The 17,769-nt window shown below is 42.1% G+C and overlaps 1 protein-coding gene and 1 long non-coding RNA gene across 3 annotated transcripts; one reads left to right on the forward strand and one right to left on the reverse strand.

Moving 5' to 3' along the window:
- Nucleotides 1-5,683: 5,683 nt before the first annotated feature.
- PIGT (phosphatidylinositol glycan anchor biosynthesis class T) lies at nt 5,684-15,098 on the reverse strand. 2 transcript variants are annotated; one of them, XM_003757730.3, is made up of 12 exons: nt 14,717-15,098; nt 13,930-14,107; nt 12,412-12,539; nt 10,818-10,918; nt 10,558-10,644; nt 10,070-10,157; nt 9,885-9,982; nt 9,497-9,662; nt 8,493-8,693; nt 7,891-8,056; nt 7,684-7,767; nt 5,684-6,208 (listed from the first exon to the last, which is right to left on the reverse strand). In XM_003757730.3, exons 1-12 carry the CDS (start codon nt 14,901-14,903, stop codon nt 5,956-5,958), a joined length of 1,737 nt encoding a protein of 578 aa, XP_003757778.1. In that variant the 5' UTR covers nt 14,904-15,098; the 3' UTR covers nt 5,684-5,955. The 2 variants fall into 2 exon arrangements, with proteins under 2 accessions (XP_003757778.1, XP_031807402.1); XM_031951542.1 differs by lacking the exons at nt 12,412-12,539; nt 14,717-15,098 and having other exon boundaries at nt 13,930-14,064.
- LOC105749037 lies at nt 15,087-17,380 on the forward strand. The gene is made up of 2 exons (XR_001120312.3): nt 15,087-15,586; nt 17,005-17,380. It is a non-coding gene; the product is annotated as an uncharacterized LOC105749037 (long non-coding RNA).
- Nucleotides 17,381-17,769: the final 389 nt, after the last annotated feature.

Below are 17,769 nucleotides of genomic sequence, written 5' to 3' on the forward strand. Positions count from 1 at the left end.
TTAATAAAACCCGGGCAAAGTGCACCCAGACTACAAAAAATTCTTCTCCACCTCTATACCTTTATCATGTAACAAAACCCAATTGCTTTCATGCCATAAAAATTTCCAGTCTCCCTCTATTAGGTAGGTGCTTTGTAAATTGTACTATCCTACATAGTAAGGTGAGTTATAATCATCAATTATTGCCTTGCCCCCAACTCCATCTCCTTCCTCAAGATATCCTCAACTACTGCAAGTTGCCTTTGAAAATGAATGAGTGCAAACACAAGCTCCAAGAGACAGAAATATAATTCTTCTCCACCTCCTACAGGCTTTTGTGAGATTTTCACCTATGGAGGCTGCAAAGGCAACAGAAACAACTTTGTCACATAGGGAAAGTATATTTCTTGACCGGGCCTAGATTTCAAAATTGCTCAAGGCTAGAGGCTGCCCCAGTGGGTTGAGTGGACTTGAGCAATTTGCTCTTTTAATAGTTTATCACTCTGTCAATAAAAAGTTATTATAATAAAAAAATAATAAAAAATATATAGTTTATCACACCATACTCATTCCTCTCCTTGGTTCTCATCACCATTGCTCCCCAACCAACACCAGAACTAAGGAGCCTGTCTCTTCCCTCCTCATTTCTAACGCTTCTCTAGGACATTTTATAGGGCTAGAAGACCCCTGAGCCATTTCAGCCCACTTGGTTTTCAGAGAAGGGGGGCGGGGCCCAGAAAAGAGATATATAACTTGTCCAACATCACACATCACGTTAGAAGGGCCAAATCTGTCTCTTGCTTTCCAGTACAGTGTATTCTATTATACCAGGCTGCCTCAGTTGCCCAGAGTGATAATGAATGGGGAGGAAGGGGTTATATCACTTCTAAAATCTTTACAACACAGATCTCATAAAGTTGTTAAGAAAATGTTTTATAAACCTTAAAGCATTATAGAAACATGATATATTAATTAAGAATGAATGAATGAATGAAGTTATTTATTAAGCACTCACTATGTACTGTGGAAACTGATAATCTACTATTATTTAGGTTGAGATTGTCAGAATTTTCTTTTCACATACATGAATCTCCACTAAATTGTGAGCTCCAAGAGGCCAAGAATGGTCAATTAACAAACATTTATTAAGCACTTAATGTTTTTCTTTTGCCTTATATTTGGAGTTGGAAGGGACCCTGAAGATCATTTGATGCATCCCCTCATTTTACCAAAAAAGAAACCAAGGCTCAGATTAAATGATTTGCTCAATGCTGCACAATTTAGTAAGTAGCAAATTTGGGGTTGATACCCAGGCCCTATAATAGAGATTCAACATTTGTTCCACTGCATCCCACTTTACCTCCACATTAAAAACAATTGAATAAAGCCAATTAATTCAAAGGATATAGTATTAAATCATCTTATCTCATAGTGAATGAAAGATTTGGGACTTTACAAATTGGAAGGGGGAGAGGGGACAGGCATAATACCTTGAAAGCAGAAAAAATGTCCTACTCCCTCCAATTGTCTATATACAATCAAACAAATGTGGAAACAATAACTGACTGATCAGTACAGGGCCAGTTTTCAAATAAGACATATTAATTGCCTAAGATGTGCAACTGTGAGAAAATTCTTGAATCAATCCTTGAATCTAACTGGGTTTCTGGTCAGCACAACCAAAGTCCTTAGTTAAGGGTCTCTAAGCAGCAGGGAAGGATTGTCCAGTTTCCCAGTCATGCAGGGCTAGGTTCAAACAGTACAATAAGGTTTTCTCCCAATTCCCACAATTAAATAAAGTTTTCTCACAAGAATTTGGACTAGATCCATAACTGAATAGAAAGGGAACTGAACTAGCTCCAAAACTGAGTCACAAAATGAAGTCAGTGTGGTTCACTTAATTCTCACAATTAGCTACTTGCTGTCCTAATCCCCTCAATTTTTTCTCTACTATGTGGCAGGCATTGTGCTAAAGCTGAGGATACAAATGGGGATGTTTCCAGCTCTCAAGGAGTCATAGTCTAAGCGGAAAGACTATGCAAAATGTCTGTCAGTTGACTACTTAAACCTGTTCTGTACTTCTCCTGTGTCTCCTCTACTGTTCCTTCAAAACCATTCAGCTCAAGGTTGCTAAAAAGCAGGAGCAAGGTATGGCCAGTTCCCAGAGTAGAATTAATCCTGACTTGAGAACCCAACAAAACCCTAGGAGTCATTGCTTTGCCACTAATTTGTTGCCCTATCTTGAATAAAATAAGACTCAATCATTGCTCAGACCTCTTCCAGCTCTACAAATCTAGAATCTCCTCAAAATCTGTCTCCATCAATCTTCTTTTGATCCCTCAAAAGGGGCCAGAGGAAAGGAAAAATCCTCACACAGTAGGGAAAATTCGAGGAAAGCAGTTCAGATTGGGAGCTAATAGAATCTCACCCCTAATATAAATGACTCTCTCCAAATCATATCCCTATAGTGCACCTTTACACGTCTCTGTTACTGTGGAGACCATCACCATCCTCTCAATCCTTCTCTCCATCCGAGTCATCCCAGATTCCTCACTCAGCCTCCATATCCAACTTGTTGACAAAGTCTGTCGATTTCATCTTTGCATCATCTCCCCAATACCCTCATTTCTCTCCTCTGACACTATTGCTACTCTGGTACTCACACATGGATTATTGTCATCCTGGTGGGTTAACCTGTCTCAAGTTTCCTAACTCCACTCTATCTTCCAAAATGATCTTCCTAAAATACTTTTACTGGTCCAATCTTGTCAGCCCCATACTTATAAACTGGAATCCGTGGCTCCCTATTACCTCCAGGATCAAATACAAAATCTATTTATCAAAGTCCCTCATAATCCAAGTCCTTTCTTCCCCCTTCTTCCTCTGCTTCCCTCTGACCTTTTCAGTGTTCTTACACATTATAACCTTCCAAGTACTATTCAATCTGATAACATGGACCTCCTCCATTTCTCTGCTCCGAGTATTTTTTCTGGCTGTCCCAGGAATACTCACCTTCCTCATCTCTCCTGGATTCCCTAGTTTCAAGTTCTCAATAAGTCTTTCCAAATTCCTCTGACAATTATTTCCTATTTGTCCTGCACACAGCTCGATATACATATAGTTTGCTTGCTGTCTCCCCCATTAGACTGTGAGGTCTAGGGAGGGGCTGTCTTACCTTCCTTTGGATCTCAGCACTTAGCATAGTGCCTAGCATATAGAAAGTATTTAATACATGCTTACTAATATCTAAATGAGGATCTTCTCTCCCTCTTCAATCACTCCCTATAGGCACTCAGGTGCCTATAATTGGTGTCTATTAGCTCTATAATAGGCCTCTGCAAAGCTAAAATGGTCAACTATTTCTACCACTCAAAATTGGGTCACTGCCAAATGTTTATCCACAGGAGCTGTAGAAACGACAGAAACAACTTTGGGAAGATCTCCTGTTTGAGGGCCTGCAAATAGCACAGAAAGTGAAGATGGTGCTCAGGGTAAGGAGTGATAGTACTGATGAGGGAAGATGGTGATGGTGATAGTGATGGTACCATTCATTGTGAAAAAGCTAGCAGACACTTTTAGGAAATAGCCTTACAAATGCTTTCTCTATAGCTCCTACTCCATCACTAGCCAATGAGGATTTACAAAACCCTAGGTAATGATTACCATCATGTAGAGACAAATAAGACTCATTTTCGTACTCCATCAGGAGCAAAGTTATAAGATGTACCAGCTAGAGTGATGATTAATTAGGGAAATTTAGCAGTCTCCTCTCCAAACTCCAGCAGGGTCAGAACACTCAGGATTAGGTTTAAGGCCACCTTAAACCTCAGGCCACAGTGTGTAATATGGGGACTTGATGACTCCATTGCAGAGACCAAGGTAAAAATGCAGAACAGGGAGCAGACACTGGAATAAGTAGGAAGCAGAGCTGTGAGTCCCAGTCCTGACTCTCCCAATCCACCATGAAAGATTCCACTTGCCTGCACTAACAATAAAAAAGCATTTCAGGCTGGAGTTGTCCTTAGAACGCAATTCTCCAAGGAGGCAGCTGTGGGCATTGCTGCCTTCCCTCACCACTGCCCTCTAAAGACAGTAAACTGTTTCCCTCTGAAGAAGGAGCCCAGAGACAGGTAGTTCTTGACAAGACTCTAAGTGAAGTGAGGGAGGGTAGAATTCTAGTCCCAGTTCTATCACAAACATGCTCTAGAACCTTGGCCCAGGTCCTTAGTCTGTTAGATTCTTCTTCTGTAAAAAAAAAAAAAAGGGGGGGGGGGGAGAGATGTTTTCTAATATTTCTTGTATTTGTTCAATCCTTGGCTTTGTCAGCAAGCTGAGATTTTACTTTAAATGGAATTTCTCTATCTCTTGATGCTGGGCTTTGTCAGTAAAATATAGAAATGCTGACAATTTGTGTAGGTTTATTTTATATCTTGCAACTTTGCTAAAGCTGTTGTTTCTCAAGTAGGTTTTTGATGATTTTTTAGGATTCTCTAAGTATATCATCATACCATCTGCAAAGTGATAGTTTTATCCCCTCATTTTCTATTCTCATTTCTTTATTTTTTCTTTTATTCTTGTTAAAGCCAACATTTCTAGTACAATACTGAATAGTGGTGATAATGAGCATCCTTGTTTCACCCTGAGCCTATTGGGAATGAATCCAGCTTCTCTTCGTTACAAATAGTGCTTTCTGATGGTTTTAGATAAATGGTGCTTATTATTTTAAGGAAAAATCCCTTTATCCCTATGTTCTCTACTGTTTTTAATAGGAATGGGTACTGTATTTCATCAAAAACCTTTTTCTGCATTTACCAAAATTATCATATGATTTTTGTAGTTTTGTTATTGATATGGTCAATTATGGCAATAGTTTTCTGATACTGAATTAACTCCACATTCTTGGTATAAATCCCACTTGATCATAGAATATTATCCTGCTAAGTTGTTGTAGTCTCTTTGCTAATATTTTAAAATTTTGACATCATATTCATTAGGCAGATTGTTTTAGCTCTTCTTAAAAGTTTAGGTGTCAGTAGAAGGAATTTGGCAGGACTCCTTTATCTATTTTTCCAAATAGTTTACATTGGAATTAATTGTTCTTTAAATGTTTGATAGAATTCACTTGTAAATCCATCTAGCCCTGGAGATTTTTTCTTAGGGAACTCATTGATGTTCAATTTATTTTTCTAAAATGGGACTACTTAAGCAATTTATTTCTTCGTTTTCTGGGCAATTTATATTTTTGTAAATATTCACCCATTTCGATTAGGTTGTCAGGCTTGCTGGCATACAGTTGGGCAAAATAGCCTCCTAATTACTGCTTTAAATTTTTTTTCACTGATGGTAAGTTCACTCTTTTCATTTTTGTTTAGTATTTTGTAAAGCCTTAAAATTATATGATCTGTGATGTTAATCCTTCATTCAAATTTAACAACAACACTGATTTGGAGCCTCTTCAGTTCCTGTCAACCCAGCAGACTCTATTGTCTTGTAAGTGAAACTCTAACCCCCGAGTGTAAAAAACCTGGAACTTTAAAGCTGGAAAGAACCTTAGGGATCAGCTGGTTCAACCTCCTTCACCTCATGGAACAGAGATCCAGAGAAAAAAAATGACTTGTCCACAGACCCACAGTTCTGCCTAGCAAACAGGGTCCCTCCTCTCTCTCATAAAGGCTCCCTAACCCAGAAACAAAACCATGCTAAGTCAGGGTGGCAGCCATGCTTTATTCCAAACATCAGCTGCTCAGCAGCAAACAGGCTCCACCCCTTCACAATGTGATCAGGAAAGGCCAGTCCTGCTCCTCCCACTATTCCTTTGGCCAATCCTGGGGACACTGAGCATTTGTCTGACTCTGGATTCCTGGCAGGTTAGGTGATAGAGAATCAGAGGTCACCAGATAAAGGTCTCAGAGACAGACTATGCTCTGATACATGGAAAAGGGCAACGTCTTGATGGAGCAAGAAAAATAAGGTGGGTCACACAGGGGGGACGCCTCTGATTCGGCGGATAATATTGGCCAACCACCTGACAAGCCTACTCCGTTTGGGCTCCTCAAGGTGGAAGGTACGAGTAAGAAGGTTGTAAAAGGAGCCATAACAGACAGCCACGACTGTGCAGGTGAGGCAGATGACGTTGTAGGGCATGCTGAAGTCTGGCGTAGGCAGGTTCACCAGGAGTGGCTCAGTGTAGAGTCTCACAAAATAACTGGAGCTGTCAGAAACAGGAAACCTGCCAGGGAGGGAAACAAAGAGGTGGGAGGGAGCCTGAGAAGAACTCACAACTCTAGGTATCAACCCCTTCTTCAGCTTTACACCCATGTCAGCACATTCCATAAAGCCTTCAGATTTACAAAATGCTGTGCTCACAACAATCCCACTTTACCAACTGCACAGGTACCACAACCCTCAAATTACAGACTCAAAGCTAGAAAAGGATAAACCAGAGACATGAATCTACATCTCCTGATCTTGCAGGCCAAGGGTCTCTAGTTTACACCATCCTACCCACCTACTGCCACCCAAAGCCATCAGTCTGGTAAACTGACTTTGGTCAATGAGAAACTATTTGGAGGAAAAATAGCCTTAATGAGACCAAATGTTTTTACTTCTGTGCTGACCACTTCAATCAACAACCCCTGGCTTCCAATGAATCCTAAGCCAAAAAGCACTTGTGAAAAATGCCCCAATTACTTTTTCTGTTCCCAGTGAGCAGAGGGAGAAGCCTGAGGGATGAGGGAGGTGCTGTCCTTAGGGATGTACTGTAGAAATGACATGAGAATGTGCCATGGAGCTCTGCCCTGAGTATGCAGGCTTAGGCTGGAATATTAGCTTTGTCCATTAATAACTACATGAGCTTGAGTTGGCTATTTCCCTTTTCTAGGCCTCAGTTGTCTCAGTTGGGAAAAAAAAAAAAAAGCCTAGACTTGATGCTCTTTTATGTTCCTCCAAGCTCTTCAATGTGATGCTCTTCAATCCCTTTCAGCTCCAACATTCAATGCAGTTCAATTCAGTACATTTTTATTAAAGCACCTATGAAATACTGGAGATTCCATGTACTGAAAATGTCTTCCAGTCTTAACATAACTCTGCTATTCTGAGCCTTTGATGATAATAAAATAACTGATATTTACAGCAATGAAGGAATTACAATGTACTGTAGATATACTCTTATCTGATACAATGAGATTACTAGATGACATCCAAGGTTTTTTCTAGCTCAGATTCCACCATCCTATGTCCCTTAAAACCACTCTATTAGGGAAACAGACCAAGCATACCTTTCCCATTTGAGAGATGAGTTAAAGGAGACTCAGGTCTTGCAGTCTCAGCACCTGAATCAGGGCTCTGATTCTATATCTAACAAGGTCCTGTTCAGATCCAGTCAAGATTTTGTCACCTCTGCTTTGGGCCTGCTGTGGAGTTCAGCATCCTATCCAGGCCCCTCCCAATAGCACCCCAAACTCTGATGCTGCTTTTTATTCCATTTCAAAGCACAGCTGAATTGTATAAAGTTACTCCAATGTATATATCTCTAAAGGATGCTGGGTAAAAGACTAAAGGACCCCCACCTCCCAATTTCTCCTCCAGAAAAAAGATCTCAAATGGAGGCCCAGGTTGTCTGGATACTGCATACTCTGAAAGAATACCAAGGGAGGGGCTTAGGAGTGGGTTGCTGACCCCAGGGGATAAAATTTTGACACTCACATTGTACTGAAGAGTGGGCTTTCTTCCCAGTTCGCTGGTTTGGCTCCCACCAGATTGGGTACCAGGGCACTCAGGACGGATGGGCTGCACAGAAATAAAACGTGTTTCTGATCTTTTGGGACAAGTTTTAAAGAGGCTGGGTCTGGGAAAAGGAGGGGAGAACAAGAACGAGGACAAGGACAATAAACAAAAGGCTTCCCAACATACCTCACATAGAAACCATGATTTGGGTCAGGTGTGTACTCAGTCCACTTGAGCAATGCACGTTCAAACTGGATGGAGACCTTGGTAACAGAATTGGCAGGAAGCTGAATAAGCATCTCCAAGAGATGAGGGCGCAACCGGTCCTGTGCAGGTTGGTAATGAATATAACCTGGAGCAAGAGAGATTCATCAACTTCCCTCACCTGGTCCTGGAGGCTTACACCAACCCTTCTATAGGTGTCATCCTCATTTCTTGCCTCAAGGCCCTGGCTTTTAGGGGGTAAAACTGAGACAGTCTGGGCAGACAGAACAATGTTTCAGAGATTAAAAACGTCTAGGACAGTCTATGGAGTTAAAATTTTCCAAGAGGGGAAAGGGCTACTTCCTGAAACAGTGAATCATCCCTGCAAGTGTTCCAGCAAAAGCTAAATTTTTATTATAACATCACAGATGGACTCTCACATGGAAGGAAGTTTAAAGTAGGTGAAACCCCTCAAAGCTTTGAGGTTTCATGAAAGGGTCACGGAAAACAAAGGGGTGTCAGAAGTCACTAGACGCAGAGTATTGTTGGGCAAGGGGGCAGCTGGGGTTAGCCAGGGTCCTTACTTGGCTTGTTCTCCTTGCCCTTGGTGGTGATGGCCAGTGTATGAACGTAGAGCCGTAAGTACCAGGGCACTGTCTCCAACAACAGAACAGGAAAGGCTCGGTACGGGTGTGTATTGTGCAGCACGGTGCTCAGCTCCCCCTTCTGCAGCCCGTAGCCACTCACATATCGTTGGGCATGCAGAAATGGAACTAGCTGAGATCCTGTGGGAAAGATGGGGAAGCAAAGGGGTCCACATGAACAGGTCATCAAATGAGGCTTCAATCAAAAAGGGGAAAATGACCACTTCTCACATTTTCTAACTCAACATTCTCCCCAAAGTTTGAGGCAGTACAAAGAATTCAGAACTCAAGATCCTGAGACCTGGGTTCCAGACTAACTCTGTCACTAAATTGCTTTATGATCTCGAGTAACCCATTCCCCTGCTTTGGGTTGTAGATTTTTCATCTATAAAACGAGGGAGCTGGATGGTCTGAGACAACACTCCAATCCATCCTAGAATCCTAAAGCCAAAGTTAAAAAAAAAGCCTTGGGATCAATGCCATGAGGTTTTGATTGTAGCCTCAGGCCCCATCCCCTGCTAACAAGCTATGTGACCACAGGTAGCTCCTTAACCTCTCTGGGGACCTAGAAATGGGAATAATAACCCATGCCCTAAATAACCCACAAGGATGACTTGGTCTTGGAGAAAAACTGAGATAATAGACATAAAAAGAAAAGACATGTATTTGCTCAGGACTATTAAGAGACAAAAATTAAAAAATTACATTAACAAAAAGGAGACACATTGCATTAATTGGGAAAGAGCTCTGACTGGATGGACAGTCAAAAGATGGGTTGAAATGTCAGCTCTGACTCTTAGTCACTTAATCTCTTGAGCTTCAGTAAGAGGTAATAACTCCTTACAACACCAATGTTATTAAGCTGTTGTACTTTACTCTCTCACCTTTTGAGGTCTCTATATCTTTCCCAGATTCCCCATAATAAGAGTCTCCAAGCCCCTTACCAATATCTTGGAACTGTTTCCACCTGAGCTGCAGATTGAGGCTGCGGGAGCCACTGAATGTGGCAGGGTTAAGCAGGTCATAGACAGCATAGGTCCTCCGGTCTCCCAGGACAACTGCCTGGTATGTGGATGTTGGGGGTGGACTCACCTCAAGAGTCTCATTCTCCTAGGGGCATAAGAATAAAAGTACATAGATCAACAATACCTCCAGAGGAAGGAAGACTATAGATATGAGATATGATGCATATCCAATGTGTATCAGCAGTTTCTTTCTTCTAAAATAGAGGGAAAAATACTCTCTCCCTATTTCAAAGAATTGTTATAAAGAAGATATTTGATCAACCTTAAAGTGTTATGGAAATAAATGTAAGCTTGAGCTATTTATTACCTGACTGTTTCTGGAGATATCAACATAGATATGACTCTGGGAGGCCAAAGGACAAGCCTCAGTGATGGTTCGAGAAAACATCCGAAAGAGTGACCAGTCTGTAGAGACAAGTAGAGAAAAGAGTTAAAGGAAGCTCTTGGATGGATCCACATACTGGGGGATGGGGGTAAGTAAAGGATTGTTACCTTTCTTCCCCTGGCCTGTGGTAAAGGCATCAAACACAACTGTGAGGGTCTGCCTCAGCTCCCAGGAGACACTGACACAGTGGGCATCCTAAAAAAAAATCATAAAATATTAAAGGGGGCAGAAGCTGATGTAAGACTGGAAGTAGTTGAGTAGCATTTCCCATCCCTACCCAATCTGTCTTTAGGCCTTTGCAGAATCATAAAATCATGAGCTCATGAACTGAAAGGAATCTTGGAGATCCTCAAATTCAACCCCTTTATTTTATAGTTAAGAAAACCAAGGCCAGAGATGTTAAGTAACTAGTGCAGAATCAAAATATCTGGGGCAGGACTGAATCTATATTTTCCTTACTCCATGTCTAGAACTTTAACCTTTTTACCATTTTGGCTTAGGTCTGATTGGTCAGAGTTTAAGAAAAGTGACTAGTACCCAAAATGCCTCACATTACTGGTATGTGGAAGGGTTCACTCCATCTTCAGTGACTTACCCGGCACACAGGACGGATATGCACTGCCTGGGAGTGATAGCTGGTATGGAACAAGCGTTCAGCCTTAAGGAGCACGGAGAGGCCTGCCTGGGGAGCCAAAGAGAAGAAAGGTTTGATATCCACGTAGGGAATTTCTTGAGATGCTACCTGGTAATGTGGAAGGTGTCTCTCCAGACACATTCACTGCTATCCCCAAAGGAGCCCAGTTCCTTGCTAATGGTGAGAGGTGAATCTGAATAGTTCCAAACTACTCATCTCACCTTGGAACTACAAGGCAAGAGCTTTTTCCATGGAGTGAGGTTCTCAGTGCACACCACCTCTCGGGGAAGGACAGCATAACGCAGGAAGTGATGATTGGTACCTACAAGAAGAAAAATCAGAGCTCAGGGTCAGGATGGTCTCTGGCACTCATCCCAAAACTACTCTAGCCAAACTCTAAATGATTGGAGCTAATCCTCTTCCTATCTCCATCATGCTTCTCTCAAACACTACTTCACTTCTTTTCATCATCTCACATATTAACTGCCTACTATATGCAGAACTTTTTACACAGCAAAGGGGAAACACAAAGTTTTAGATAAAACATGGTGCCTTCCTTCAAGGAGTTTATAGTTCAGTAATGAAATCAGTCATAAACCAAATAAATATAATACATAATTTTATAAAATATATGCATTTGAGAGGTACAAAATAGTTATGTGAAGTATTACCATTGTGAGATTTGCAGTAGGTTCCATTTCACTAAGTCTCAAAAGAAGACAAGGATGAATTAACTATTTTCTTCCTCTTAGAGTCTTTGCCAGGTGATACTAGAAATGAGAAAGCCACTCTGGTTTTAGGAGGGCAGAATATATTCTCTTTTCATCATCCTCTGGCGTTCAAATTTCCAACAAGAGGACCAGAGACCTTGGTAAATTCATTCTTCTCATACAGTCTGGCTTGGCTTTGAAGTTCTATTTTGTCCCTTCCATGGGTTGACATAACAACTGATATTTGATATATACAGTAAAGCACTCTACATATATTATTTACATATCACAACAATCCTGAATTAGTACTACAGATATTAATTCTCATTTTTACAGATAAGGAAACTGAATAAAAGCGGCTAAATGACTTATCTACATTCACACAGTAAACATAAGACAGAATTTGAATCCAACTTTCCGAGGACCTAAATCTAGCACTATTTCTAATCAATCCCCAAGGAGATTCCTGACTGTGTCACTTAACAACTGTAATGATCACTGCCCAGTTACTTTCTCTTTCTAGGTCACAATCTCAATACAAGGGAGTTGAACTAGATGCTCTTTAAAATTTCTTCCAACACCAAAATTTTAGGATCCTACAAGAAAAAGTGAAAGGATGTGGACTGAGTAACAGAACTATAAAATTCATAGCTAGAAAGGATCTTAAAAATTATGATCTAGTGAAGGGATTCTTATCCATTTTGGTGTCATGGACTTCCTGGGTCGTCTGAGGAAGTCAAAGGACTTCTCAGAATAACATCTTAAAATTCACAAAATAAAATACAAAGAATTACAATGAAAACCAATTACACTGAAATATAATAATCAAAATGTTATTAAAAAAAAAAAAAAAAACACATCCTGGATCCCAGGTTAAGAATTCTTGTTCATAAGATCAGAGATCTGTAGTTGGAAGGGGCTTTATAAGATCCACCTAGTATGACACTTTCATCTTATACCTGAGGAAAATGGTTTAGAGAAAATTAGTGACTTGTCCAAGAACATAGGGGCAAGTGGTAGAGTTAGATCTGAAGCCACATCCTCTGGCTCCAAATCTGGTGTTCATCCTACAGTTTCACATTAAGGGTTTTTGGGACTATCTCACCATTGGCCAGCCCCAAGGGTTTGAAGGAAGCAGTAGGAGTGACAGTATTGGTGGAATCAATGAAGTTGAGAGAGGCGCAGAAGATCCCTGAGAGGATGTTACTGAGCTCCTTCCAGGATTTATCAACACTAGACAGAAAAGAAGGGGAAAATATCCTAATTCAGTCTTGGGACTGCTTCCATGTCTTACACATAGATCTGACTCCCAGAATGAAATTAGGGAAAAGTGTAGCAAAAAAATTAAACAAAACAACCCAACCCCAAATCAAAAAGACTAGTCACCAAAGCAAAAAAGGCAAAATACTTCACAGCCCAATCTCTTTGTTCTGCCCACTCCCCCTATAACTCTGACTCCTCCCTTCCAACTAGTCCATTTGAATATACAAGTCTCATGCTCATCATCATTATTATTATTACCAAAGATAACTTAAATTTAAATGACTTTGTGGTTATTTTAGTTTTATAAAGGACTTTCTTCACAACTTTGAGATATAGGATACAAGTGTGTTATATACTACAGAGGAGGAAATTGAGACTCCTGAAACTTAAAAGATTTAAGATCCTAGGATTTAGAGATGAAAAGGAATTTGGAGAGCATCTGGTTCATCCCTTGCATTTTACAAATGAGGAAACAATAGCAAAGAAGGGCAAAATAAAGGACAGAAAAGAGAAGAAAGAAAGAAAGAAAATTGGAGACAAAAAAATGAAAACTGGAAGTGAAGAAAAAAAGCTAGGCAGAGAACAAGGTTCAACAGATTTTGAGATTAGAATTAAGAAGTTAGGGCTTCCTATTCACATACTTTGGGCTTTTCCATCTTTTAGTTACCACCTTAGAAAATGTTCACTCTTCACTTGTCCCTTTTCCATAATTTTTTTTATTTTTCTGAGCCAATTGGGGTTAAGTGACTTGCTTAGGTCAGTTAGGAAGTGTTAAGTGTCTGAGATCACAATTGAACTCAGGTCCTCTTGACTTCAGAGCTGGTACGCTATCTACTGCGCTACCTAGCTGCCCTATCCCATAACTTTTAATGCAGGGGATCAAAAAAGAAAGGACTTAGAAAACCGCAAATTAATGTTACCTTTCTTGTATTTACATATTTTTATTTCTTTGTTAAAATTTCCAAATTACATTTTAATCTTACAAGCTTTGGGAACTGCTTGGGCCCTGACATTTCTGTCTTAAAGGACAATCATACTTTAGAGGATAACAATGGGGATTAATGATCTCCCAAACAGTAATGTTCTTGACAATTGATAACATGTTACTGCAGACCCTTCCCAGAGGGTCCCGAGTCTTCATGGAACACTGTGAGAGAATAAAACTGAAGACTGGTTTTCACTGACTAGACTTAATGTGAGGTTACTAGAGTCTGAGGCTCCACCTACAAGACCCAAATCACTGCGTAGGGGCAGACAGCGTGAGAGGCCCCTGATACACTTTCTCACCAAGCCGGTGGGGGAGCCTCCAGCAATCTCTCCCTTCTTTGAAGCCTAACAGCGAGCAGAGACAGGTACTTACTCCACCACGGAATCTTGGAACCAGACCCAAAGCTCAGCCCCAGCAGGGGCCTGCAGGAAGGGCTGGCCCCAGAACCGAGTCCTCCAGAAGCCCTGAGTGAGCGACAGATGGAGCTCTTGCACAGAATACTTGGAGATCAGCTGCCCCAAAACCTTGGGGAAAAGTCTGTAATGAGAAACTGAGAAGGAAAGAGATGAGTGAGGAGACCCTTGTGGGAGGGAGGACTGGATCAACCCCCCCCCCATCCCAATTCCTCGGGTCTCTTGTCACTGCCTCAAAAAGAAGGTAAGGGCCCCAAAAGAGAGGGCTGACACTGACAAGAGGTCCCCCCAGTCGCCTTCACTCCCATTAGTGGATCTGGGACCACGAACCAACCTCATTTCTGTCCCAGAGTCCAATTCTTATTCAAAGTCCACTTTTGGAAGAATCCTATTTTCAGTTCTGCCCCCAATATCTCGCCCGGTCTCCCAACTCTCCCTCCTGGCAGGACACTTCCTCCACTACCATAAGGATGAGCAAAGATGAGGTATCTGCTACACCAAGCGTCCCCCTTACCCTCACCCGGGCAGAGGTCCCCATTTCCTCCCACACCACCTGAAGCCCCGCCTCGACCGCCCAAAGACTCCGCCCCTAAGCCTTTCCCCGCGTGCTCTAGCGTAGCAAACCCCACCTCCCACCACGCCCCGCCCCCCGGCTTGAAGCTCCGCCCCCGGCTTGAAGCTCCGCCTCCTCTTTGCAAACCTGAAGCAAGGCCACCCTAAGGAACAACTCGCCCCGTCTCTCTCACCTCCCTCTAGCTGCAGCTCCGAATCCCAACGCGTGCGGAACTGGAACGTAGCCGACACGTCCCCGGAGGGGAGCGGCGTGAGGACTAGCTCCTCCCGCAGGCTATCCCGCTCTGGTTCTGCCCCGCTCCGGCCGCCCGACCCCAAGAGCAGCGCCAGCAGCAGGTGCAGCACGAGCGGCGCCGCCATGGCCACAGCCGCGGCCGCCTCCGCCGTGGCCGTCCCGCAGAGCCCGCCCCCAAGGACCCACGTCCAATAGCGAGAATGAACGGCGGCGACTTCCGGGAGAAGCAGCGGGCACCCGGATTGGGTTACCACGGCGACGCCTGGCGGGAGGTGAGGCGCGCTTTGCTTCGCGGAGGCTGCCGGGACGGGGAAAACTGCAAGAGAATAATCCTTCCCCGCTTGGGCGCTGGTGGCTTTGTTCGGGGTTTCGGACTTAGAGTTCCCCCTTTTCTCTGGACCCCAGTTTCCTATAAAAGCCCAACCTTTTTTTTTAAAACAAAATATGAAGACCTCCTTTTTTTTTTTTTTTTTTTAAACAAAAATTCCCCTCACCTTGAACAGAACATATTAACATCCCTCTCCTCAAACTGTCGTCTTGAATCTGCCTTTTCAGCTACTGGCTCTCTGGGAAAGCTTCCTGCTTCGGAACCTGCTCCTTCTCCTCTCCCTCCTAACTAAGCTTTACCAACAGACAGCTGACCTCGCCCACCAGCTCCAATGGGCACTCATTTTTTGCCTGCCGCGTGCCGGGCGCCTTGGTCGGTGCTGGTAATTTGAGAATAAAGAATGAAACAAAAAGGTGCCAAAGAGCCGACTTCCTAACAAGGCGAAGAAGAACCTCCACGGGGATGTGTGTGCATGTGCAGGTATAGACAGCATTTACATACACATTTACATATATGCTAATATGCAGGTGTATACGGAGCCGTATGCGGTGTAACTATGGAGCGAACTGACAAAGTGGTTAAATACAGGCTGGAGAGACACAGCACTAGCACGTTGAAGGAAGAGGTTCCAGGGGAAAGGAGGAAGGCAGGCATTCATGACGTGGGTGGTGGCTGGTCAGTGCAAGGGCGCGGGGAGGAGAAATGGAGCTTTGTGTGTGAGGACAGAGAGAAGGCCGTTTTGCGTGAATCACCCTGGGAATTAATATCTATTATTCTATTCTATTCTGTTAGATATTAATAGAATTTCTAGTTTGAGGATGACTTTAAAAGCTAAACAGGAGAGTTTATAGTTTAACCTGCAGGTATTAGGAAGCTACTGGAATTGATTGAATAGGGCAGTGGTGAGGTCAGATCCTCTTAAGGAAAATCAATTTTGGCAATAGTATATATAAGGTCCCACAAGGAGTAGTAACAGACTTGAGCCTATTGTAAAGCTGTTACAATAACCTGGGTTAAAAATGATGAAGCCCTGAATGATACAGTTAGCATTTATATAGTGCTTTTTAGGGTTGCAAAGCTCTTTACAATTTGAGTTTATAGATAGGAAAACTGAAGCTGACTTATCCCGGGTCACAGAACTAAGTGTTTGAGGGAAAATTTTATTTCCCTAACTCTGAGTCCAGCATTCTATAGTATCCCTTAGCTGCCTCCACTAAGTTAGTAACTGTATTAGTAAAGAATTTGGGTTGGATAGAAGAGATGCAAGTAGGAACAGCACAGTTTGGCAACTGTTATTGTATGTGAGTCAAGGAGACTGGAAGAGGGGAAGTTTTGGAAGAAACATAATTAAGATATGTCGGATACATCCAGTTTGAAATATCCAATAGGCAATTGATGAGGCAAGCCTCAGGCTCAGGGGAAAGATTCTCTGTGTGTGAATTATCTGCCCAGAGATGCTAATAACATCCATGGAAAGAAAAAAAGTTCTCTCCAAAGTCTTTTTTAAAAAATTTATTTTTGTTTAATGAGGTTCTAGTATATGTGCAGACCTTAGCTTGCTAAGATATTGACTGAATGGAGAAGCCTAGGGAGCAGCTTCTAAAAATACTGTGATAATGTATGAGGAAAGTGCCTTGGACAGATTGGAGGATGCATGAACATTTTATAATTGGTTATGCTTGGCCTACCATGTGGTTGAGAGTCACCTTTCTCTGTTGGCCAAGTAGCTGGAATTATCATCATCTTCAAATTCCAGCTCCAACTGTCTTGGCTACATTTGAATCAGCATCCTCTAAAGACCATATGATAAAAAGGAAGACCCCCTTCCCTCTCTCAAGCCATATGGCCTTCCCAAAATGGTGCTTTCTTGACCTTTTCGTTCATCTTTTCCATGCTAGATGCAGAGAATGGAGTCTAAAACATTGAGAGTTTCAAACTCCAGGAGAACAAGCAACAGGGAGTACAAGGAATCCAGATGAAGTTTTGCAACAATTCAGCATCAATGCTGCAGCAAGCAAGGGATTATTCAGGACTCCATCCAGCCCAGCAAAAGGACTCCTTGGGCAATGATGGCCACTTTTGGCTATGAACTTGGTGGGATCAATGCTATGTAGGGACTGAACTCAATTTTGAATCTAATTTCCATTTCTTTCTCTTTTTCACCCCCTCCACTAAAATGATATAATGGGAATTATGATCCATGCATTCTGTTGGGAGAAAATTTTTTACATTTGTTCTTGTTATGTCTTTGAGATAAATATCCCTTTGTAAAAGCTATGTGTTACTAAGTGGTTAAGGGCTAGTCACTGTCCTTCTAATAAATGGGGAAAATAGCTGGTTCGAGTTTGAAACCATAGCAAGAGAAAGAGACATCTGAGGAGAAAATATAACCTGGCCCTGAGTGGAACCAGAGCTTGTTTGTTGCTTTTGTTATTCAGAACTTGACAGACATTAACAAAAATGAATATTTTTATATGAAAATGTGCATGGTTCATGGTACAGATGTTCTCTGCATGGTTTGGGTTCACTATGAGAATTTTGGAGCAGTTTTTGGTCATGAAGTCAATTGCTGAAGAGACTTGGTGTTTTAATATGATTTGATAGACCCTTAGTGGTCCTTTGGTTGTCACCTACTCCCTGCAACAGGGCTTTTTTTGGGGGGG

Source organism: Sarcophilus harrisii, chromosome 2 (assembly GCF_902635505.1).
Source record: "Sarcophilus harrisii chromosome 2, mSarHar1.11, whole genome shotgun sequence".
Classification (NCBI taxonomy): Eukaryota; Metazoa; Chordata; class Mammalia; order Dasyuromorphia; family Dasyuridae; genus Sarcophilus; species Sarcophilus harrisii.